The following is a 23436-nucleotide window of genomic DNA, read 5'->3' as shown; positions in this document are numbered from 1 at the left end:
GCGTTGTTAGGTAAAATAAACAAACAATTGAATTATTTCAAATGTGTTCGCTACCTGCGTTTTTCCGACACATGGGAACGGGAACGAGAACGGAAACGGGAATGGGAACGGTAAGGGAACGGGAACGGGAATTGCATGCGGTATTGTGGCATTGCAACGCATGCCGGGTTCAGCTAGTACGAAATAAAAATTATTTAACCCTTTTTTTTAATGTGTACATTTTTGCTAAAATAATATCACAAAGAGAAATTTTTTTATTGTAGAAACATCTTCAAAAGCAACGTCTGGAAAAGTCGTCACACTAAACATTATAAATGATCGTTGCAAATTCCGACAATTTTCCCGGAAAATATATTGAAAACGTTAAAATGAGACACCCTGCTTATTAACAAAAAATGCCTGTATACGTTTTCCACAACGACTAGAGGGGTCGTGAAAAGCGGGAGTGTGCGTCGTTTGGCAGCAGTGGTGCGGGGGTTGGGGCTAACAGGTCGGGGCTAGGGGGTCGGGGGTCGGGGTCTGGGGCTCCGGGGCGCGGCATGTCTCGGGAGCCCGAGGTGTCAGCCATCTTCAACCCGAGGAGGGCGCGCGCCCCCTCCGTGGTGGTGAGCGACGCAGACGCCAGGCACAATGGACCCTTCGCCAACATCGCGCAGATTCACCACGCTGACTCCGGTACACAACACATACCTCCTCCTCCACCTCACCCACCCTCTCATCCCGGAAAATGCGCAATTTTCCCCCATCCGCATTCAATATCTCGCCCGCCACTCGAATATTACATCATTGGCTCAGGCGCGGAACTTCAATATTTCCATATCATTGGCAATAGTCAAGTGGAAATTTGAGGAAAATTCCCCACAAGCATTACTGAACAATTCTATTCAAGCTTGAAGTACTATTTATTTATATGTCCGAAATGTGTTTACATTTTGTTGTACATATTTACATTTGTTTATTATTTCCAGTGGCTAGTAGTCAGCATGATGCTAGTGATTGTCAGACGGATATTCCTGAGCCACACGGGTCAAACGGTGGCATCGTGCATCAATTTCAATTGTGTAGGAAATCGTGCTGTTCAGAATTGGCTCAAAAGGTACATGTGATTACATTTTCAATTAACCTCATGATCTTTTTCTGAAGGTTTTAAATTTATTTTTTGTATAAACATTGTCGTCTACACAGCTTACATATGTACTGGAAAATTATGTTTTTTGCTTAAATTGCTCAATAGTGCTTAATTATTTGAATGTCCTTGACGATGCAGATTGAAAGTCCTTGATTTTGTTTTTTACTATATGGAAACTGAAATGTTATTTATAAATTAAAAATGAGTTATTTAAATTCAGTGAATTCAGTAAACAAGAATAAAAGATATTTTTCCTTATAGAATATTCTTCTGGCTTCCATTTACATTATATATTCATATGTACATATATACATATGTACCTAGTAGTATAAATTAAATAAAAAATAAGAAGATTTTTTTAAAAGGCTTATTTCTTTTCTTTTTCATTTAGAAATTTACATAGATTAATACTACTATTTGATTCATTAAAATTACATACAAAATGTTTTCAATAGAAAATTGGACGCTTTTTAGTTTGAAAAATTAATTTACTTTGAGAATTTCGTCAATAGACATAAGGAAATAAAATAAATTGTTTTTGTTTTTTCAACAGATAAAGTAAAATTAATGGACAGTTTTTCAATAAAACCATGTCCTACTAATTCTAAAAAAAATTATTCACATACATATCAAAAACTATACATGAATAATTGTTGCTAAAAAAAACCTTTACTTTGAATATATTTAAATAGTAATATCATTCAACTAATATAATGAAATTCTATATAGTAGTACAAAATAACATTTTTTATAAAATTAAATATATTCCTGGAAAATTTAAAATGGGTTCAAGACCTTCTAGTTGACCTATTTTATTGATCTGCAATGGCGCTACTACATACATAGAGCCAATATATGTATTTGTCCACGTATAAAAGTTGTTATGAAACGACCCTGAAGTACTAACACTGATTTACATAACAATCATTTATTTTCCAGATGTATTTTGGTATTTGTGTAACAGTATTATTAACAGCATCGTGGGTTGGCTCTACACATTGTATCAAATACTTATATTTACGCTTAATTACATCGCGAAGTTTGGGAATCACCGAAAAGAACCAATCCGTATACAATAGCAATATACATACGTTGCATTATGTAAGTCTTTACTTTATCAATGTTGACTCATTTTAAAACGAAATCACATCTAAAATTGTATCATCTTGTTCTTTGCAGAGTCCGTATAATGCACCCTTCTTTACGACTTGGTTTTGCACAAACTTTAGTATACTATTTTTTCCAATATACATTATTGGACGGATGATCAGAAACAAATGCGATTCTCCGAATGAAATTATATCGGAGAGTCTTAGAAATTTTCGAGAGAAGGGATTCACAGCTGGTAAATGTCTCCGCTTACCATTTTTCTTTGCATTTATAATGAAACAAATTATTACACTATTCATACGTTTTTTCAGCACGTTTCCTCACACGATGCAGTCTGTTTTGTTTACTGTGGGTTGCCACAACGTATATGTATCTTCATTCATTGAGAATACTTTTAGCGACAGATGCAATGGCACTGTTTGCTACAAACGTATCTTGCGTATATTTGCTGTCGTGGGTCATATTGCACGAACAGTTTGTCGGAGTGCGGGTAAGATTTTGAAATGGTTTTCCAGATCAATTCTATCTGGAGAAATTCCACCTACATTAATAATACATAAATATTATTTTCAAGTATTAGTTAGCTTTGAAAATGTTTTAGATTGTAGCTGTGATATTGTGCGATACAGGAATAGCACTATTAGCATATATGGACGGAATTACCAGCAGTCCTACCTTAGGAGGAGTCGTATTAGCAGCATCAGCTGCCGCTGGTTATGCTGTATATAAAGTATAAACATTATTTAATTTGTTTTAACATATCTTTAAATTTCTGCAGTGTTAATTATAATTATTTTCATAGGTTTTATTTCGAAAAGTCATCGGTGATGCTACATATGGACAAGTGTCGTTGTTCTTCTCCATGATGGGGATAATAAATGCTTCGTTAATGTGGCCGTTGTGTCTCACTCTTTATTTGACTGGTGTAGAGACTTTGTCGTGGGAAAGACTGTCGTGGCCTATTTTACTTGCGGCGAGTGGTATGTTTTTAGGTGAGTATTTCAGTGCTATAAAAATAATAATTGATTAAAATACAATGTAAAGATTTAAGTTGTATGTTTTATACTGTAATATTGTTCTTTCATAGCTTTCAATCTATTGAGTCATTTTGGGAAAGCGGTAACATACGAACTCTTTATAACCCTGGGATTAATAACTGCCGTTCCTGTTTCAGCCGGTAATATTCACTAAAAATAATTAAAATGTCATTAAGATGTTATTAAAATTAATTCAATATTGATTTTAGCTCTAGATGTGGTGCTTTATGGAGCTCATTTTGCTGGAATGAAGTTAGCGGGAATGATACTGATCGCAGTGGGCTTCTTTCTCGTTATGTTTCCGGACAATTGGCCCGATTATATTACAAGACTTTTAAGGTTTTGTTTCCTTTCATTACATTAAAAACGAAATGAAAACACTCTGATTTGATAGTGTTTGTTAGATTATGCCGTCTTCACCTTTTTCGATTGAAATGACGATCACCTTTTTTCATTTAATTTCTCTCCTTTTGTTTGTGTAGTATCTGCGTGGTATGACAATATTAAAATTAGCAGTATCTTTGTGAATTTTTGCTTATGGTGTGAAATATTTTTATGCACAGTGGTATTTTAGAAAAATTCTCGAATTTTTGCCGAAAGTTTCAGCTATTTTAGCGGTCAGTATATACATTATACATAGTTTATATTCATTGGATGACTGTATTTTGTGATTAGATAAGTATTCTCCTTTTATTTCATACAAACGATCATAATTCAGGGATTTTACTTTCGAAAAAATCATTCATGTTAATAGTTCATGACATATGGGTAAAAATATTCGAACTAAAAAAGAGATCATCAAATTCCCGTTAGAATAATGTTTCTTTATTTTTTGAATTACTTTTATTTATATTTGAAAATTAAATATTCCAAAATGCTTTTCATTATTATACATTACCATATTATCATAATTGTTCCAGAAACATCATCATGTTGAGTCACAGTGCGAGGTGAGATTTAAATCTTAATCTTAATTATGAAATAAAATTTAAATAAGATGTCAAAAAAATTACTCAAATATAATTTTAATTATATTCTATGATCATTTGAATATCAAGCGATTAATGAAACATTATTTTAAACATTCAGATAACCCTTATGTAAATATTAAAATATTTGCAAAACAGTATTTAGATATGTATGTATATCTTATTTATTTCAGCATGGTGATTATTTAGATATTGCAAAATTTTAATCCAAAATCTTTTAGAAACAAAAATTTTTCATTATTACGCTTTCTAATCCTTTTCCGATATTTTAGCTTTAAGCTGTACGATGAATGGCAGCAAAGTATGATCAAAGTATATCAAAATAAGACCACAAGAAATTATATTAATTATTATTTATATTCCTATTTATATTTTGAACGTACTAAAACTACTTTGCTGACACTTATTGTTTTACAATAGATAAAAAATATATTTTTTCATTTAATTGTATGGAAAATGAAATTGAACTATCTTCATGACCATCTAATTATTTGTCATCAATTTGAAATGAATATAGTTCTGTATAAAGGATCCAAGTCACATGAAAAATATTTTTATAACTGTAATTTCGTTAATTTTTATGCAATATAATAAACTTATAAAATTCAATACCTCGTTTTTTTTAAGTAATTTGCAATTTTTTATTACAAGTTTACTTTTTACATTGTGCAAAAAGAATCATGAAGTTGCAGTTGTCAAAATATTAATCACTTGGCTTGGAACCTTTGTGCAGAGCTACGTTCAATAATAAGAACATGTTGATGTTCAATTTTAATATGAGCTTTCTATAGGTGAATGCTACATTTTCCCATTAACATTAGTGGTAGATTCTAGTCTTCAGTTTGTTACTGGAGTTAAAGCTAGTGTCTCACATTGATAAGTATCTTTTTGCCCCTTAAATCATTGACGTGGACCTGACTGGTGTTATAAGGCCAGCATTCTTTCATCACCGAGATATACATCTACCCACACAGGACCCGTTTCCAAGCTAGTTTAACACAACATTTTACATAAACAGTAAGTGCTAGTTGAAGTCAAGAGTGTTTTTTTGTTATTATTACGCTTTCTTTTCTCTTTTGATCGAATGTTTATCAGTTTTGTCTTATATATTGTACGTCTTGCTTGCGAGAGACAATTTGTACCGTTGCGAAATATGAATTTAATTTTATTAAAATGTAATATAAATATATAATACATTTATAATATTAATTCAAAATGTATTTAAATACATTATTAAAAAATAACAGGTGGTCGTTGCGTCGTCACAGTGGTGGTTGCGGAGCACGACGGGAATTGGTAGACTATCGAACGGGTTATATTAGATCTCATCTGAGGTCTCCGAGTGGACGTGTAAGGTGACCGCCTTCTCATGCATCTGTTTAAATCCCTTTTATCATAAATCGTTGATAGTATTATTTTTTCGTGCGAGCTTTTTGTGGATTTTGGGCAGAATGTGAAATGTTTATCAATTATGTATGTATGTATAGTCATATAACAAGTGCAATATGTTAAATGCGCAACGATGCATATTATTAATTACATTTGAAACAGACCATCTGGATACTGTCGAAATTTGCAATAATAGCTCTTAGTCAATAGTTAATCATTATTGTTAAATAATTTAATAATCATGTCCGTTATCAGATGTTTTTAGTAAAACTGATGTGTTATTAAACCGAAAACATGTTTAAAATAAAAATAAAAGATTTATATTCCTTTGTGTAGGAAACATATTCGTGTATTACGGATTTTTTATTCATATATTTTTTGGATTGTTAAAAATTTAAGGTTCTCGGTATTCTGACATTTAAAACTTAATATTTAAAGCATTTTATTGCAAGGCATAAAAATGAGTGAATTTTATTTGGCACTAAATGTTGTTTAGATTTTAAAATGTACCTGAGTCTAATCGATGATTAGTAGTTTTATTTTTATAAGATATATGAACCTAATTTTTACATATTGACTATTAATAATGTGAAAGTTTCCACGTTGCGGTGATTTTGAAAGTTTATTAAATATGCGGTTTATTAATTTTTAATGAAGGGTTACCGACACTTTTCAAAACCAGCAGATGTAGACGTAATTACATAAAAAAAACTAATTCAATACAATACTCATACATAATCAGAGAAATGTTATAAAAAATAAATAAATTTGTAAATATTCAACTAAAATTTTATTTAAAATTTCATGATCTGTTTCTGCTCAAAATTTTTATGTATGTATTGTGTATCTGTGTATATATATACATACATACATAGGTACATATGCACAATACCCTGAAATTGTGATTAATAATTTATCATTTAAATTATTATTATTCATCTTAAAGAATTAAAAACATGTCTTTCATTATTTATGAAACAATAAAAAAATTCATTTATTTTAAATAGAATATTTACTCTAACATATTATTAGATTAAATTATTATAACATTTCTCTGTATGTAAATTTTAACATTTAACGAAAAAAATGTTAAAGTTCAAAAGCTGTTATTTCAAGGTTTCGTGAATATATTTGTCATTAAAGTTTGAATAAAAATACACACAATTTGGTAAAATCAACTAAAGAAAACGTTATAGTTGTTGACCAATGTAATGTTAATGGCCATTTCATAACATTACTGAGAACTCTCTTGGTAGTACTCTTGTTCACCACTAACAAATAACAATGTGTTCTTTTCTTACAATATATATCTTGTTTTAGTTCAACTGGACAATAACTATATCTTGATCAACTCCTGTTACGTTTCCCCTATTAAATTAAGTCTGAAAAAACAAAATTTTACCCAATCTTACTATATATAAAAGAGCGAAAACGAATGATGTGTGAATAATAGATTATGTACTTACATAATTAATAGTCTCTGCGTGTAAGTTTATGCTTTGTATTTAACCCTTTGAATGCTGACCAACGCCGATCGGCATTTTGCCAACAAGTCCATGAGCTTGAAATATGTCGATAGACATTGTTTTTTGAGGATGTAAAAAATAAACAAGAATATTAGCCTTTCCAGTTAGCATTGAACATGGGTCGTGTAATCCGTGTCAATGTTTATAAAGACTGGTTTACACCGGAATTTCTGAATGTATAACCATAGCAGAATTTCTCAATAGAAATCCCTAACTGCTGAGTATTTAAGATTGTGGCTTGGCATTTAGATAGTGAGCATTACATTTTAATAACAATGAAGAAGATGGAACTAGTTTTGGAAAAATACATTAATTAATAGACTTCTTATGTTTATTTTATATTGTTGCAAGATATATTAGAGTCTAAACACACCTAAAACTCGAAATCCTCGGCAGTAGTTTGTTTTGATTACTACAATTTTTATACCTGCTTTCTATTGGATTTCTAAATAATACTAGTTGGAAATGTTCAGCGTGGCGGGCTTTCAACAGAAAAGACGTCAGCACTCAAAGGGTTAAGTATAGTCAAACTGTAATATGTATTACTTACATAAAATGAAACGAAACATGACATTGATTACATATTATTGAAAAATGGTAACTGTTGGTAACCCTCAATCAGTATTCTATGATGTTATTATTCAGCCGTACTCAACGGCTAAATATCGATTGAATGTATGTATATTTTATGATTTTTTTGTTGTTGTTTGAATAGCGAATGTCATCCAATGAATAATATATAGCATTTATCGATTACGAGGGGTTCAAAGTGTCGGTATCACGAGATTGTTGAAATTTTAACATTTCACGTTAAGTAGTATTTGCAAAATGAGTTCCTGCAAAAATTATTAAATATCGATCTTCACATTTTTGAATTCTTCACTTTTTAACTCACCTATAAAAATTATACTATAGCATTTTATATATTGAATGCATTAAGATTCAATTGTCAGAACGTTATTGAAATTCAATTTTGATGTACTTTTACGAATCACTGTTTTATAGTCGCATAATATTATCGTGTACTCCAAATCGTATTTGGAAAGTGAAATTTCCCCTTCCTGCCCCCCTGAGATCCCTCCTGTTGATGTATAAATAATAATTACATTTCTAATGTTATATGTGGGATATTTCACTAGTAGTAATATAATATTATCGGTCAATAGTCTGAGACGATTGCCCGCTTTTTGTGGGTGTAACATAAGACTTATTTATTTTCTTTTATTGTGAAAAATTCACCCTAGTGAGATAATGTTAGCAATTGCTCCATTTTGAATGTTGTGTCATAGTTGTGGAATATTAGCAAATATATGTACATGTTTATTCAACTCGTTATTATTGAACATTATTAATGTATTGTACATACATATATTGTAAGTATTTTTTTAAACTGGGATATTATAAATTTGTTTACGTATGAAAAGAGATTTATTTAAAATTAAAATTATAATATATTCGTATTCGTAAAGTAGAAGTCTTCTTTTATGACGGGATTGGGACCAGTAATATGGTTTGTTTTAAAACAAAAAATTAATCTTGTCATTTGATATTTTTCTTCAATCTTTCTAGATCTAATCAATTCTTCAACTCTAAATATAAGTACTTAAAAATTAATCTTAATTTCTTATCAGGATAGCAGTCGCAATTACTCGTAACCCGAGTGTTGGTTAAACGTATGTCAGATTAGAAGACTCCTGCTTTAGAAAGTATTACGATATTTAAACGTAAAATGACTTTCATTTTTAATTTATATTTTAGTATTAATTCAAATACAGGGAATTTTTTATACATAATAAGTGAAGAAATATTGAATGTTGAAAAAAAAAATTCCATTTTGATAATATTTCGGCAATCTATGTATGTTCTTAAAGAATAATAAAGTAATTCAACCGTACAGGATATTTTAAAGAAAGTAAAAAAAAAAAATTATTTGAAAAGATTTCTTTACTTTGAGATACAATGACGACCTTAAAACTAACTTGACATTTATATAATATCTCATATTTTTCTTTATGTTTTAACACTACATAAATATATTATTTATTATTCCACGTTTATGAATTTATAATAGTATTAATAAGAAGAATCTTATGAATTTTACAAAAAAAGATATTTTTAAGATAAAAGACATAAAATCTATAAAATATCTTAAACCCTCCTGTTGTCCTCGTACCCGTTTTCTGATATAATTTAATTATTATATATTGTTGTATACTTTGTTGATCTACATTTATATAATGTGCAAATTCGAATTGGTTTCAATTTAAAAAATTGAAATCTCAATTGCATAGTTTTTACAAAATTGTGATATTGACCTAGTCATTTTTTCATGTTAGAATATATGTTATACACTAAATACATGTGATACTCCTTCAAATGTGTTTGTTTTTATTTTTTAATCGTACTTCTAGTCAGTCCTTTTGGTTGTCACGTTTTGTGTGAAACAAAGATCGATACCAAACTTTTTTAATATTTTTATTTTATTCAAAAAGAATATCATATAACAATTACATTTTGATCAATTTGTTTCAATGAAACAACACGAACTTAAAAAAGTTCAATAACTAACAAAAACAAAATTAATAAAATGCACTATAAAATAAAATACCTATTCGAAAATTACTGCTTTTAGAATTTATTTTGAATAAAAAAAAGATTTTTATTGCAATTTGCTTAAAGTTTCAAGGAATTCTGAGTATATAGGTATCTGATATGTTTTTCTAAGAAGCAAAATACACCACATGCTAACAAACACTATAAATGATTGCGTTCCATGATATATCATGTATACATTGTACAAAATCATAAACATCACTAAGTACAAATTAAATGCCTCGTAAGATACAAAAAAAAAAATACCTTGGGAATGAAAGCAAAAACCAAATACTGTTTTACTGCCATGCACAAAAACTCAACCAGCCATATTAAAAAATAAAATCTAAAACAGCATATCACCAAAAAATAATGAGAATTCTTTCATTTTCGAAACAACAATGCAATTGTTCTATAATTCATCGTGAGCGCTGTTGACTTTATTCGTCACAAATTCATGAAGATCGTCCAAGGACCTGGAACCGTCATATTCAGCAATTTTAACACCGTCTTTGAACAATAAAAGGGAAGGAAAACCATCAACCTAAAAATATATAAACAGACAAATTACATCAGATCAAAATTAATTCTATTGAATTTTACATTTTATTAAATAAATTACGTTTTCCATGCTGCATAAACTTTTGTTAATCTGTATTGAACAATCAACTTTGGCTACTTTTACTAAATTGTCGTTTATAAACTTCCGTCCCAACTCATCCCACGTTGGCGCCAACCTCTTACAATGACCACACCTGAACAGAAGTATCGTATTTTTAAATATACTACTAAATGTTATACCTAAATGAAACAAGAAATCGAATTCTTACCAAGGAGCAAAGAATTTAACAAAGACAAATCCTGACTGAACACCATTTTCGAAATTATTAGTTGTGAGAGTCATAACAGCATTGCCATCCATCACATCGGGGTCAGCGTCTTTAATTTCTTCATTAGGAACTGATACCATTTTATTTATGAACGCTTTGAAATCGGCATGGCTTCTTTGGCCACTGTACTTTTCAATCTAAGAATAACACACACTTTTAGGATTGATTTATTAAATTTACTTAACATTCATGCACAGTTACATATTTTTATATTTACCCTTTTACCATCTTCGATCCAAAGCAAAGTGGGATAACCTTTTACATCGAATTCTGTACATATATCGCGGTACAACGTACAATCGACTTTACCAATCGAAACAGCTCCCGAGTCGACAAATGTCTCTGCAAGTTTTTCCCATGTCGGCGCAAGTCTCTATTAAAACAACTTTAATTTGAATACATATGTTCCTGAGAAAAAAAATTGTTTTAGTATGAAAATAAATTACCTGGCAATGTCCACACCACGGGGCGTAAAACTTGACAAAGTGATATCCTTTCGCTACATGATCATGGAATGTATCTTCAGTTAATTCTTTGCCAATATTTACCACTATCGGAACTCTGAGATGCTCTTCGACACTCTGTTAAAAAAAAACTATCAAAAATATTCATAATATAACACAAGGTTTTTAAGGTGTAATTTTTACCGATTCTCCTAATTGTTCGTTAATAAACGAACTCAAATTGGGTAGATCTCTGATTCCTCGGAACTTCACACCTTCACTCACACCGATTTTGAAAAACTTCAAAGTGGGATATCCTGACAAAGATATGTACATATATTATCTAAATATACACCACACACATATGTAGATATGTAAATATAGATCTATGGTATATTCAAATTGAGCATTTTATCTTATCGTTCTGAATACGCCCCTTTGTTTATCATAAAATTAACTAAAACTAAACGCATATAAATATGCGATTCCTAGCATCATTCAACAACAAAAATGAACAATTATAGACTGAACAGTTTCATTCGAGTACCGATTGAATCTTCAAAAACGCCATCTCACTGTTTGTTTACACAGCTAAGGGAATATAAATAGAAATAAGTACTTGAATGTATATATTTAAACCTGTAATGTCGTGCTCGGCACACAAATCTTTCTCTTTAGTGCAATCTACACTAGCGATAGTCACCCGTGATCCTTCCACGTTCAGCAATTCTTCTAATTGAGCCCATATCGGAGCAAGTTTTTGGCAATGACCGCACCTAAAGTCATAAGTAAAATAAACTTGATAAACTGCAAACTACAATACTTTTTTTTTTATAAAAACAATATCGAAATTCATTCAACACAGATTAAATAAAATCAAATGTGTAATAATTTATGTACAAATTCAAAACAAAGCTGCTTTAAATATGTCACACTTTAAGATTTGCGACAAGGTTATCCACCCCCAGCATTACACAAATAAGAGCAACGACGATATAAATAACTCAATAAATAACCCAGAATCAGGCAGAGTATAAATAACTAAGCAGCACGAGCATACCAATTAGAATCGACCGTACAAAAACCCAAGCCGTATCGAATTGAAAATGTAAAAAGACGACCTCGAAACTATCCGAAATCGAATTGTGTGCATTAAAATTTCATCAACCAATCTAACATACTTAAAGGTATTTGTACGAAAAAAAATTGACAAATGAATCATTTGTGTAAGAGAATATGTACGCATATATAAAGTGTGTAGTGTATGATGTGCATTCTGACCAGGGAGCATAGAACATGACGAAGTGGCTGTTGAGGGGGATTTGTTCGTTGAACTGGTCAGTTTTGTAGCGCAGGCGAGACGCGTGGGATGGGGGCTCGGAGTCTGCGCTCGTCCCCGCGAATACAACACAAGCTGTCCATAAAGCTATGAAGCCGCGAAGAGACCACATGTCGAAGACGACCGCACCGGCGCACAACTGACGTCTGACGGCTGCTCGCGATTCGCCAACCTAATCAATGCGCATTCGCACTCGCACTGCTGACAACTTAGCGCACTTGCCAAATATTTCCCTTCTAAATTAAATGTAAGCTCTGGTTATACAGGTTTTCCACCTTGAATTCAATATTTTCCATTTCAAATTAAATATTTATTGATTCTTCTTCTTGTTAATGCCTTGTCCGCATCCGGACGTTGGCGACCACCTCGTCGATTATTTGAATATATCCGCATCGGTCTTCAGCGGCTCGGAACAGCTCTTCGGCGCTCATATCGGTCCACATGCGCATGTTTCGAAGCCAAGATAGCTTTTTCCTGCCAATCCATTTTTTTCCTTCTATTTTCCCCATGGTTATCAAACGGAGAAATTCGTATTTTGGACCCCGTATCATGTGTCCGAGGTACTCCATCTTTCTCCGCTTGATGACAGAAACAAGTTCCCTGCCTCTCCCCGTCATGCCGAGGACAGCTTCGTTTGATATCTTTTTGGTCCACGGAATCTTCAGCATACGCCTATAGACCCACATCTTAAAAACTTCAATGCGGCTGATCATCTTGGTTTTCAGAGTCCACGTCTCACATCCGTGTAGTAATACTGTCCAGACGTAGCTCTTCGCGAATCTCAACCGCGTATGAAGATTGAGATGCTTGTTTGTAAGCGCCGCCTTCATTTTTACAAATGCTGTTCTAGCCATCTCGACGCGGATTCTTAAATCTTCATCTGGGTCCATCTCTTCATTCAGCCAGGTACCCAGGTATTTGAATCTTTTTACTCTTTCTATCACCTCTCCATCCAAGGTTAGATTCCCGGTGTCTGTTTGCATTCTATCTACTATCATAAATTTTGTCTTCTTTAGATTTATGCGCAGACCTCTTCGATTGCTTTCTTGATGTACACGGTCTAGAGATCTTTGCAGGTCTAATAAATTTTCAGCGACTAGTGCCGTGTCATCAGCATATCTTATATTGGTGATCGTCTCGCCGCCCACCTTGATGCCCTCCGCCTCTTGGAGAGCATTGTGGAAGATGGATTCGGTGTAGGTGTTAAAAAGAGTAGGTGATAGGATGCATCCTTGCCTGACGCCCCGTTCTATAGGAATCTCATCAGTGAATTGATCATCGACACGTACTACTGCAGTCTGATTCCAATAAATATTTCGTAGCAATCTGACATCTCTGTCATCCAGGCCAATATTTTTTAATGTTTCCATTTATTGATTGCAGCAATGAATTATGATGGAATTGTGTGACATGAAATTATTGAGCACTGTACTGTTAATTACAATATTTTTTGCTACTTTCTTGAAAGATTGTTGCAGAAATTAGAAGAAAATAATCTTGAAAGAGTATGGTTAGTGTTAGACAACGCCAGCATCCACCATACCTAAAGTGACCATACGTCCCGTTTTTAGGTAGCCTGTCCCGTTGTCCCCAAGCCCAGCTTCGGGACGTCGAAATGTCCCGTTTTCAAAAAGAGAGCAACACACGGTAACAATTTAAAAAGAAAATGCGATATTGAGCAACACTTAAGATCAGAAAAAAATAGAAATTACGATCTTGCCGCCGCTTCAAGTTCTTCAGTGCTTAATTTTTTTAAGAAAACGGATTCACCAACTTCGAAAGATATGGAAGTTGCTGCGACGGAAGGCACTTGGGCTTATCATACGGTGCAAGAGAACCATAGTTTTCGCTCAAACGATTGTGCTTCTAAGTTAATTCAAACATATTTTGAACAAAAATTTAGATGTGCTCGTACGAAAAAAGAAACTATTGTTGTAAATATTTTAGCGCCAATAGTAATGGGTGAATTAAAAGATCGTCTCAACGAATGCACTTGTGTTACTATATTAACTGATGCTTCAAACCACGGAACCAAGAAAATTAAGAAATCCTGCCAAGAATTTCAATCTTATTTAAAAACAAACCCAGTACAATCCTTAAGAAAATTTGTTCATCAGAAAAATATATGTAAAACAACATAATTTTTTTATATTTATTTTATTCGTTCCTGTTGGATGTTGAAAATGGTAGATGTCCCGTTTTGAGGACAAAAATAAATGGTCACATTAACCATACCCCAAAAGTGCGCGAGGTGGTTGAACGTACAAATAATATTTAAATTTTCTTGCCTCCCTACTCACCAATGATGAATGACATTGAAGAAATATTTTCTAAGATTAAATATTCTGCCAGGAATTTGCTTGCAGATCCATCGATCGGATTAAATTTTGTGGAGATCATACAACAGTCTGTCTCCACGGTTACATCGACAAATTGCAACAAATACTACATGAATATGTACAGGAGATTGCCTGCAGCAACTGCTAAAGAAGCGTTATAAACATAGAAGTAGAATGCATAGAATGGTCATTGTTAAAATTAGTATCGTCTAAAAAAGAGCCATCGAAGAGAGACAAAGTTTAGCAAACAATGAACAAACTCTGCCGCGCAGAATTTTTGTAGCAACATTTTTGAAGGCTGAGAGCGATTCTATGCATTCTACTTCTATGGTTATAAATTATTGTATTTTCAAAGCGTTATGTAATCATTTAATGTTCTCTTATTCCTGTTTTATTTGTTTTCCAGTCATTAAATTTCATACCAATGATTACATGTAAATATGAAAATAATAAAATGTTATTTAAAAACTATATTAATTTAAAATGAAAAATATTTAATTTGAAATGAAAAATATTTAATTTGAAATGGAAAATATTTAATTTGAAATGTAAATTGTTTAATTTGAGGTGGAAAACCTGTAGTTGTTTGCCACTTGGGTTAAAATAATACATTAATTTCAATCGGCATGGCGGCAAATCAGAATATTCCTAGCTAGGCCCCTCCCCGCGTACATTGCTCATATTGCCTGTTTGACGATGAAATCGACAAACGTAATCAGTAATCAATTGCAATTCCTAAAAGAAACCATTGTTTTAACGAATGTGGTATCAGCTATTGCGTATTAAAGTTCAAAGCGAAATTATGACTGGCGATATACATACATGTATGCAATTTTTGTTTTTGAAGAATCCAGATTGATCATATGCTGCTAATAAACATAAGTAAAAAAAATATCAAAATAAAATAAATCATCACAAATAATGAAATATATACGATGACTAAAATTTTAATGTACGACATCGAATAACTAAATAAATGAATAATATGATTAACATTTTAATTGAATAGAAAAACAAAAGATAACAAAAATTGTTTTATAGTTTTATTTATTTCGTAAAAATTCAAACTTGAAAGATATTACATTCATATGTACATATATTTTATTTTATTACAAAAATATGAATTCGTATCGAATTTTAAGTTTGTAAATGCTTGAATAATTTAGGTTTTTCCGTTCAAGGAAATTTACACACATAAATTTACATTATTCCAACATCTACAAACTTAAAATTCAATACGAATTCATAAATGGACATTTATGAATTCAAATCACAAGTAATTATTTACATATGTAATACTAGTGAGACATAATTACTTGTGATCGAACTGTCTAACCATGTAGTAACTACTTGATAGCAATCGATCTTATATTTTAAACCTGCTAGCAAACGATCGACTATACTTTAGACTATAAATTCTAGAGTCTAGAGCAGACCCATTAATACCATTGAATTATAAACGAAAATTTTGGTTTCTCAATTTGTATGCGTATTTATATACTAGTGCTTCCAATCCCGGAAGGTTACTTCAGCACCGGGATTGCGGTGCTGGGAATTTCCGATCCCGGGATCCTGGTGCTAGCACCGGGATTTCAAATGTATAAGAAAAAAAGTTCAATTGCATGTTTTCATATTTCAAAAACGTTCCATTGCATTTTGCAAACTCTTCCGATGATTCACGCAAAAAATACTCCCATATTGGTGTAATTTTGAGAGTTTGGCTACATTTTTGAAATTTTCGGTTCGCATCCATTAATTTTTAAGATTAAATAAAACATATCCGAAAATGTAATTAAATAAAGTACTTCTGGTTGACGGATGCTTACCAACTTTTATACATAACTTGGTAAAATTTCAGTTCAATAAATTAAAGAATTTCTTTTCTAAAAAAACATGAAAAATCTTGATTCTCTAAATTAAAAGTACTACTTTCGGTTTAGGAAAAAATATTGGGGTATAATATTAATAATTTCTATTACAAGTAAGAAATTTCAGTCCGATTGGATGAGTGGTTTGGGAGATAATTTAATTCAAAAACTTAAAAAGAAAGAGGACACCTATAAGAGGAGGCACCAACTTAAAAATTTTAAAATCATGTATCGATAAAAATTTCAGTAACCAATACTAAGTTTCAGTTCGATAGAACGAACAGTGTTCAAAAATCCCCAAAATACTCTGACACACGATAAACATACGGACACTCACACAGAAACGCAGACACACACACATTTTTTCTAGATCACGAAAACGTGATCAGTGGTCGATTTTGAGTTCGAATTAGTTAAAATATGCTTCAAATATCATTGCGGTTGAGCACAATATCTGTGACACAATACAATCCGTTCATACCATTTCGTGGAAACGGCAAGCCGGCGTCAAATTGGGTGGAAGAAACGGGTGGCAAACAAATAGACTATGACTGTCATTGCTCATCCCACCATTGTTCATTATATAATGTTGTTTTATGTTTTTTTCCATATTATTTTTGTAAAAATAATATTTTTAAAGAAATTTCTGCCAGCACCGTAATCCCGGTATTCAGACTAGTTTCAGCACCGGGATTCACGGTACCAGAAAACACCGGGATCCCGGGATTGGAAGCCTTAGTATGTACATTGTAAGTGTAATTTTTAATCGATGATTCGTGAAATTACTTGAAATTAATAAGCCCGTTGTTTGAAATTTCCCTAAAAAATGTAATGAAGAATAATTTAATAATCATCTAAATAACAATTCGTTACAATTGATAATGTACTTATACGTTACGTAAAAGTACACACGATCAAAATATGTATCTAATGAGATACCCTAACTCTAAATTCATCAGTATTAACTATCATAATCCATCTATGAATGAAGGTCTCATTTAAGTTGATTATCTTAATTCTTCTTAACATGTGATAAGTTAATAAAGGTTCGAACCTTCACGTGAATAATTCAATTATCACGCGTGAAAATCACAATCTATAAAATTTCCCAGACACCAGACCGATTACACATAAATAAGAACACAAAGTTTGATTGATATAATCGATGAATAATATAAAAAAATGGGTAATCTCAGTCGTTGTTTCAAAGTGCACCTGTTTCCGATTAATTTTGATATCCTGCTACATACATATATGTAAGCTCGCAAAACTAGAGATTCATTCAAAGTTTTAATCTCATTGAAGTAGTACAGCGCTATTTATAAATATCGATATGTTTTATATACGGAAAAATTATTTATATATAATTATATTTATTAGATTATTTTCGGTTGTGAATTGTGATAGTAATGAAAACTTCGAAATTTACAAACAAATTTTTAATCGTGGATTATTGCAAGAATTGAGTGAACACATAGAAGAAAATCCAGGACTATATAATATCACTCAATGCATTACAGATATTAGAGCATGGAAAAGTGATTTTTTAAAAGAAAAATGGCCGATTATAAGTAAGTTGATTTTTTTGTATATTTCTAGGGTTAAAATTTTAAAAATATGTCAATTTAATAATATAATATAATTTAGTAATATATTATATATGTGTATATTTCAATAAAATAATAAGCCTAATTTATTTTCAGTGTTGGATTCTTATGGAAAAATACCTCCTGGCCTTTTGTCTTTAAACATCCAAAGCTATGGACAATTCGATCAATGCCTGTCGATTGACCATTTTTATCGAAATGATCGTCTGATTAAGGGCAAATATTGCGTGGCTAAAATACCAATCCCAAAAATTAAGAGCATATACAACGAATTGAGTAGAATCGCAAATTTGCGCAATATTTTGCCAAAAAATAACGGATCGAGGTATTATTATTGTTAAATTATCATGAAATTATTTCAAAGTACGTTAAATATATAATTTCGAATCGATCAAGTATAACATTTAAAAATTAGTTCTAGATTATTGGCTAACGATGCATTCGGACGACAATCGTTGATAATGGCTATTTGCTTACCTCATACGTGTAAAATGGACGAAATAGAGACAATGCTTGGAAACATTTTGGAAAATGTTGGAATTCCCCATAGGGACAAACCACTCATAACGATTCCTGAAAATGAATGTGTAACTGCAGAACCGGCCATTTGGACACCCACTGATTGGGGAGCACTGTAAGCATGCACTTAAATATGTATAATATTATTTTATTTTTTATTTAAAAAACACATTTTTAATCCTATTTCTTTCACATTTTAGAGCATTTTTCATATTTTTTGGAATTCTGCTATTATTGAGTACTGGATACGATCTCATTGTCAAACATTTTAAAAAAGGTGAGTTGAAAACCAACGTTACTTAGAGCGAAAACACACCGCAAGGAACGTGGCACGTGGAACGTCGACAAGTTCTCCTATATTTCTTCAAATATGGGATACACCATTATCGATCACTGTCAAGCAAGGATAAATACAAGGATAAAATTTTACCGAAACACTCCAGGGGGTAATTTTGGGACGGCGTGCCATGAATCTGTGCAAGGCACGCCACATTTTTTCGCACGTTTAAAACTATCTAAAAAAAAATGTGTCACATTCATCGCTGTGAGTTTTCGCTCTTACTCACTATAGTATTGACTGATCTAAAATGAAGATAAATTCTACGAGAATATAAATTCTCAAATTTTATTGTGATCTACTTGAAATAATCGTAATTTACAAGAACAATATAAACGTTTATACCTGTATCATATCTTATTACAATTTATGTTAATTCTTTATTTCCCAGATACTGAAACTAGTATTCGTCACGATCTACTGATATCCTTTTCAATATGGACCAATACTTCTAAATTGTTTACAATCAACAAAAATAATTCGAAAAGTTTGAAATGCTTACACGGATTGAGAGCTTTGTCTCTAATGTGGGTCATAATTGGTCATCGTTACATCAATTACCTTATGATTCCGATAACAAATGGTACTGATATATTAAAAGTAAGCGAAACCAAGTTAAATTTAATATTTAAAATTTAAAAAATATGTCGATACAATATACCTATATTAAAATATAGATATACATAATTACGAGATATAAGTTTATATTTTAAATTGCAGTGGGTTGGAGAAACTGGTAGTATGGCAATTATTTCAGGACCTTTTTCAGTAGACACGTTTTTCCTGTTGAGTGGTTTGCTTGTCGCTTACATATCCTTCAGGCAATTGGATAAAAGTGGGTGTTAAAAATATAGGCATTTATATTAATAACCCTTATATTGATATAAAATATGATGTAATGATTTTAAACTTTAGAGCAATGCTTTAACTTTCCACTGATGTACCTTCACCGATTTTTGAGATTGACCCCAGCTTTGGCAGCGATAGTTTTCTTCCAAGCTTCCCTAAGCAGATACATATCGAATGGTCCCATATGGAACACTCTAACGAAAGATATGATCGAAAATTGTGAAAAAAATTGGTGGACAACCTTACTCTATATACAAAACTACGTAAATGTAGATAATTTGGTAATTAGCAATTCGTTTAAATTAATTTTATTTTTCTAACTTCATCATATGTACGATGATTGGTGTTCAAATATACCAGATTCCACCATAACTTAATTAATTCTTATACATATTGCGTTTTAATTTCAGTGCGTGGCTCAAACTTGGTATCTGAGCTGTGATATGCAATTGTTCATTCTGTCACCGATCATCATTTATCCATTATTAAGGTGGAGACGAGTAGGATGGACTAATATGATATTTTGGATTGTGGTATCGCAAATTAGCGTGTTTGTAGTCGCTTATGAAAACGAATGGTATGTCATTTATACTTTTTTCATAAAATAATACCATATTATTATGAGTATTATATATTTTAATATACCTATATGTATATATTATATGTGCCATCACATTTTAGGAATAAAAATGTAAACTACGCCTACGGTTCGCAATCTTATTTCATGACCCACAACCGTGCTACACCTTGGCTTTTGGGCTTTGCTTTGGGTTACTTTATCCATTTATCAACTAAATCAAATATAAAAATCAACAAGGTATGTTCATAAATTATTTTCCCTCCTATTTCTTGAAGCAAATATCTATTAAAAAAAACATTTTCTAGGTGGCTGTAATTGTTGGATGGATAGCGTGTTTTGTAATAATGGGAGCAGCTGTATTTGGGATGAAACCTATGGACAAAAATAGTAAACTTGAGCTCCTCATGTACAATTCATTCGCCAAAACTGGGTGGTCAATTGCAGTTATGTGGGTTATAATCGCTTGTATTTATGGATACGGAGGTTTGATTTGTGAACTATTACAATATTATTTATTAAATATTGTATTGTAACTTTATTTTCATTCCAAATTTATTTTTTCAGGTCCAATCAATTGGTTCTTAAGTTTAGAAATATGGGAAATTGTAGGCAGGTTATCTTACGCGATGTATTTAGTTCACATGTTTGTACAATATTCTATCTCTTTTTCTACGAGACATGCAATATATTTTTCAAATTTTAATGCGGTAAGGAAATATTCTATATTGTGAATTGAGAAATTTTTACTCGTTATCTACTTTGTAAAATTATATCATTTTTTCTTTTGAAATTTCAGGTAATGACATTCTTCAGTGATGTTGTTTTAACAGTGTTCATGGGATATTTGCTATCGATATCATTCGAACTTCCCGTTATGGCTTTAGAAAAAATTATATTTCATAAAAGTAAGCTATCATTTAAAATCATCGTTTTTACAGTCGCATTTTCTTTTTGTATCTGTATATTTCTTTTTTTTAGAAAAATCTGATGTCATGGAAAGAAAAAAAGCGTCGATTCCAGCTAATCTCGAAATACAAGAAATTAATGTAGAAAAATGAATCTGATTATTTGAAAGTTAAATTATATGTATGAATTGTGATATTTATTTTAAGTTATTTATTAATATAGTATAATTATAAATTTAGTTTCTTTATTATTTATTTCCCCTAACTTTCCTATTTCAAGTTTAACGTTAAAAAAATATTAAAAACAAACAAAAGTGTATATGTCAAAAAGAAGGCATTCCTTTATTCAAAACATTTATTTTGTATTATTTATTACTTGTGTCAAACTATAAATTTGCTTTAAAAAAAATAGGTGGTGTTCGCCATTCTACATATGTAATTAACAATTCTTTACAATTGATAATGCCGTTACGTATACATACATAGGAACACACGATCAACATATGTATCTAATGAGTAGAGTTCGACGCCTCAGTGCGCTAAATGGGTTCACTATTTTCATTTGTTATTGTTAACTTTTTTTTGCTCTCCAGTATAGTGTAAAATAGTGAACCATTTAGCGCACATATCCTGTGAAATAGTGAACTATTTAGCGCACTGAGGCGCCGAGCTCTGCTAATGAGATTACCCTAACTCTAAATTCATCACTATTAACTTGTCATAATCCATCTCTGAAGGAGGTATCGCCAGTCTTATGTCTTCTTATTGTTAATTCTTTATTAAGTCTTATTTCTTCTTATGATTATCTTAATTCCTCTTTAGATGTGTTAAGTTAATAAAGGTTCGAACCTTCACGTGAATAATTTAATCTAAAAATCAAAATCTATCAAATTTCCCAGATACAACACCGATTACACAAAAATAAGAACCCAAAATTCGATTGATATATTCGATGAATAATATAAAAAAAGTGTTATCTCAGTAATTGTTTCAAAGTGCATCTGTTTCCGATTAAATTTGATATAATGCTACATACCGTCGCGGTTTCGGAAACCGGAACACTTGTGGTCTTACGATTTTTGGGCAATAAAAATATTGTCCCTTTAGGTATGTAGTTTTTAACGATCGGGTATTTTAAATGTGATTGTTTTCTACGATTTGAGTTCAGTTTAGTGTGAGTTTTCAAGGTGTACGGATCGAAATCGTTGAAAATAAAAATACCATGCAACAATACACTCAACTATCATTGGAGGAGAATATAAAAATCGCGGCTTTGGCAGGCAGACTCCGGACATTCATTGCGATCGATTTCTCAATAAATGGGACTTTCTGTATTTACTGTGTCAAGAATAATGAAAAAGAAAAAGGATTCTGGAACTTTTGCTCGTAAGAAGGGGATAGGACCGAAAAGATGCACATCCGAGAGACAAGATCGCCTGATAACTCTATTATCTTTATGGCAACGGTTCAAAACTGTTGTAGCGATAAGAAAAGAGATCTCGGATCAATTTTCAATTGAAATTAGTGATGTAACCTAAAGAAAACGACTCAGAGAAGCTGGACTGCACGCTCGGAAACCTGCGAAAAAACCATTACTTACGAAGAAAATGATGAAAAACCGATTAGAGTGGTCGAAATATCACAAAAATTGGACGACATCGGATTGGCGACAAGTCATATTTTCTGATGAGTCGAAATTTAACCTCTTCAGCTCCGATGGTTTTCCGTTTGTTCGAAGAAAAGTTGGAGAAAGATTCGACCAAAAATGTACCCTGAGACAGTGAAGCATCCCCCAAGCCACATGATTTGGGATGTTTTTCTTATTATGGAATTGGTCGAATACAGTTTGTGCAAGGTTCCATTAATGGAATAGCATATAAAAAAATTCTAGAAGAAAGTTTTATCCCATCAATGTAAAACCATCTTTCAAATTCTGATGATGTCATATTCCAAGATGACTCTGCCCCTTGTCATCGAGCTAAATTAGT

General features: G+C 31.7%; 3 protein-coding genes across 3 annotated transcripts; 2 read left to right on the top strand and 1 right to left on the bottom strand.

The window, feature by feature from the left end:
- The first annotated feature begins 470 nt into the window (after positions 1 to 470).
- On the top strand, positions 471 to 6005 carry LOC143918956 (solute carrier family 35 member F3). Its single transcript, XM_077441083.1, has 12 exons — positions 471 to 675; positions 969 to 1096; positions 2069 to 2230; positions 2309 to 2474; positions 2551 to 2729; positions 2841 to 2969; positions 3042 to 3231; positions 3327 to 3416; positions 3486 to 3615; positions 4197 to 4226; positions 5197 to 5282; positions 5513 to 6005. Exons 1-11 carry the CDS (start codon positions 540 to 542, stop codon positions 5255 to 5257), a joined length of 1401 nt encoding a protein of 466 aa, XP_077297209.1. The 5' UTR covers positions 471 to 539; the 3' UTR covers positions 5258 to 5282; positions 5513 to 6005.
- Positions 6006 to 8593: 2588 nt separating this feature from the next.
- On the bottom strand, positions 8594 to 12647 carry prtp (thioredoxin domain-containing protein pretaporter). Its single transcript, XM_077440956.1, has 8 exons — positions 12387 to 12647; positions 11745 to 11881; positions 11310 to 11422; positions 11109 to 11243; positions 10880 to 11035; positions 10603 to 10799; positions 10395 to 10527; positions 8594 to 10316 (listed from the first exon to the last, which is right to left on the bottom strand). Exons 1-8 carry the CDS (start codon positions 12554 to 12556, stop codon positions 10185 to 10187), a joined length of 1173 nt encoding a protein of 390 aa, XP_077297082.1. The 5' UTR covers positions 12557 to 12647; the 3' UTR covers positions 8594 to 10184.
- Positions 12648 to 15479: 2832 nt separating this feature from the next.
- On the top strand, positions 15480 to 21601 carry LOC143918594 (nose resistant to fluoxetine protein 6-like). The gene is made up of 14 exons (XM_077440533.1): positions 15480 to 15562; positions 18032 to 18222; positions 18355 to 18583; positions 18680 to 18892; positions 18978 to 19054; positions 19506 to 19714; positions 19835 to 19949; positions 20030 to 20244; positions 20374 to 20540; positions 20645 to 20780; positions 20849 to 21026; positions 21108 to 21250; positions 21340 to 21448; positions 21522 to 21601. The coding sequence occupies exons 1-14, from the start codon at positions 15480 to 15482 to the stop codon at positions 21599 to 21601; spliced, it is 2145 nt and encodes a 714-aa protein (XP_077296659.1).
- Positions 21602 to 23436: the final 1835 nt, after the last annotated feature.

The sequence above is a fragment of the Arctopsyche grandis genome, chromosome 11, assembly GCF_051622035.1.
Source record: "Arctopsyche grandis isolate Sample6627 chromosome 11, ASM5162203v2, whole genome shotgun sequence".
Classification (NCBI taxonomy): domain Eukaryota; kingdom Metazoa; phylum Arthropoda; class Insecta; order Trichoptera; family Hydropsychidae; genus Arctopsyche; species Arctopsyche grandis.
This window is presented reverse-complemented; position numbering and strand designations above follow the sequence as displayed.

Bases quoted from the DNA above. Each gene is read 5' to 3' on its own strand.
- prtp (XM_077440956.1), bottom strand. From the start codon at position 12,556: ATGTGGTCTCTTCGCGGCTTCATAGCTTTATGGACAGCTTGTGTTGTA. The intron at 11,036-11,108 runs GTAATTTATTTT...TTGTTTTAATAG, and splicing joins CGTGGTGTGGACATTGCCAG to AGACTTGCGCCGACATGGGA. The intron at 10,528-10,602 runs GTAAGAATTCGA...ACTTCTGTTCAG, and splicing joins GTTAAATTCTTTGCTCCTTG to GTGTGGTCATTGTAAGAGGT.
- LOC143918956 (XM_077441083.1), top strand. From the start codon at position 540: ATGTCTCGGGAGCCCGAGGTGTCAGCCATCTTCAACCCGAGGAGGGCG. The intron at 2,475-2,550 runs GTAAATGTCTCC...ACGTTTTTTCAG, and splicing joins AGAGAAGGGATTCACAGCTG to CACGTTTCCTCACACGATGC. The intron at 2,730-2,840 runs GTAAGATTTTGA...AAAATGTTTTAG, and splicing joins AACAGTTTGTCGGAGTGCGG to ATTGTAGCTGTGATATTGTG.
- LOC143918594 (XM_077440533.1), top strand. From the start codon at position 15,480: ATGAAATCGACAAACGTAATCAGTAATCAATTGCAATTCCTAAAAGAA. The intron at 15,563-18,031 runs GTATTAAAGTTC...TATATTTATTAG, and splicing joins AATGTGGTATCAGCTATTGC to ATTATTTTCGGTTGTGAATT. The intron at 18,584-18,679 runs GTATTATTATTG...AATTAGTTCTAG, and splicing joins CCAAAAAATAACGGATCGAG to ATTATTGGCTAACGATGCAT.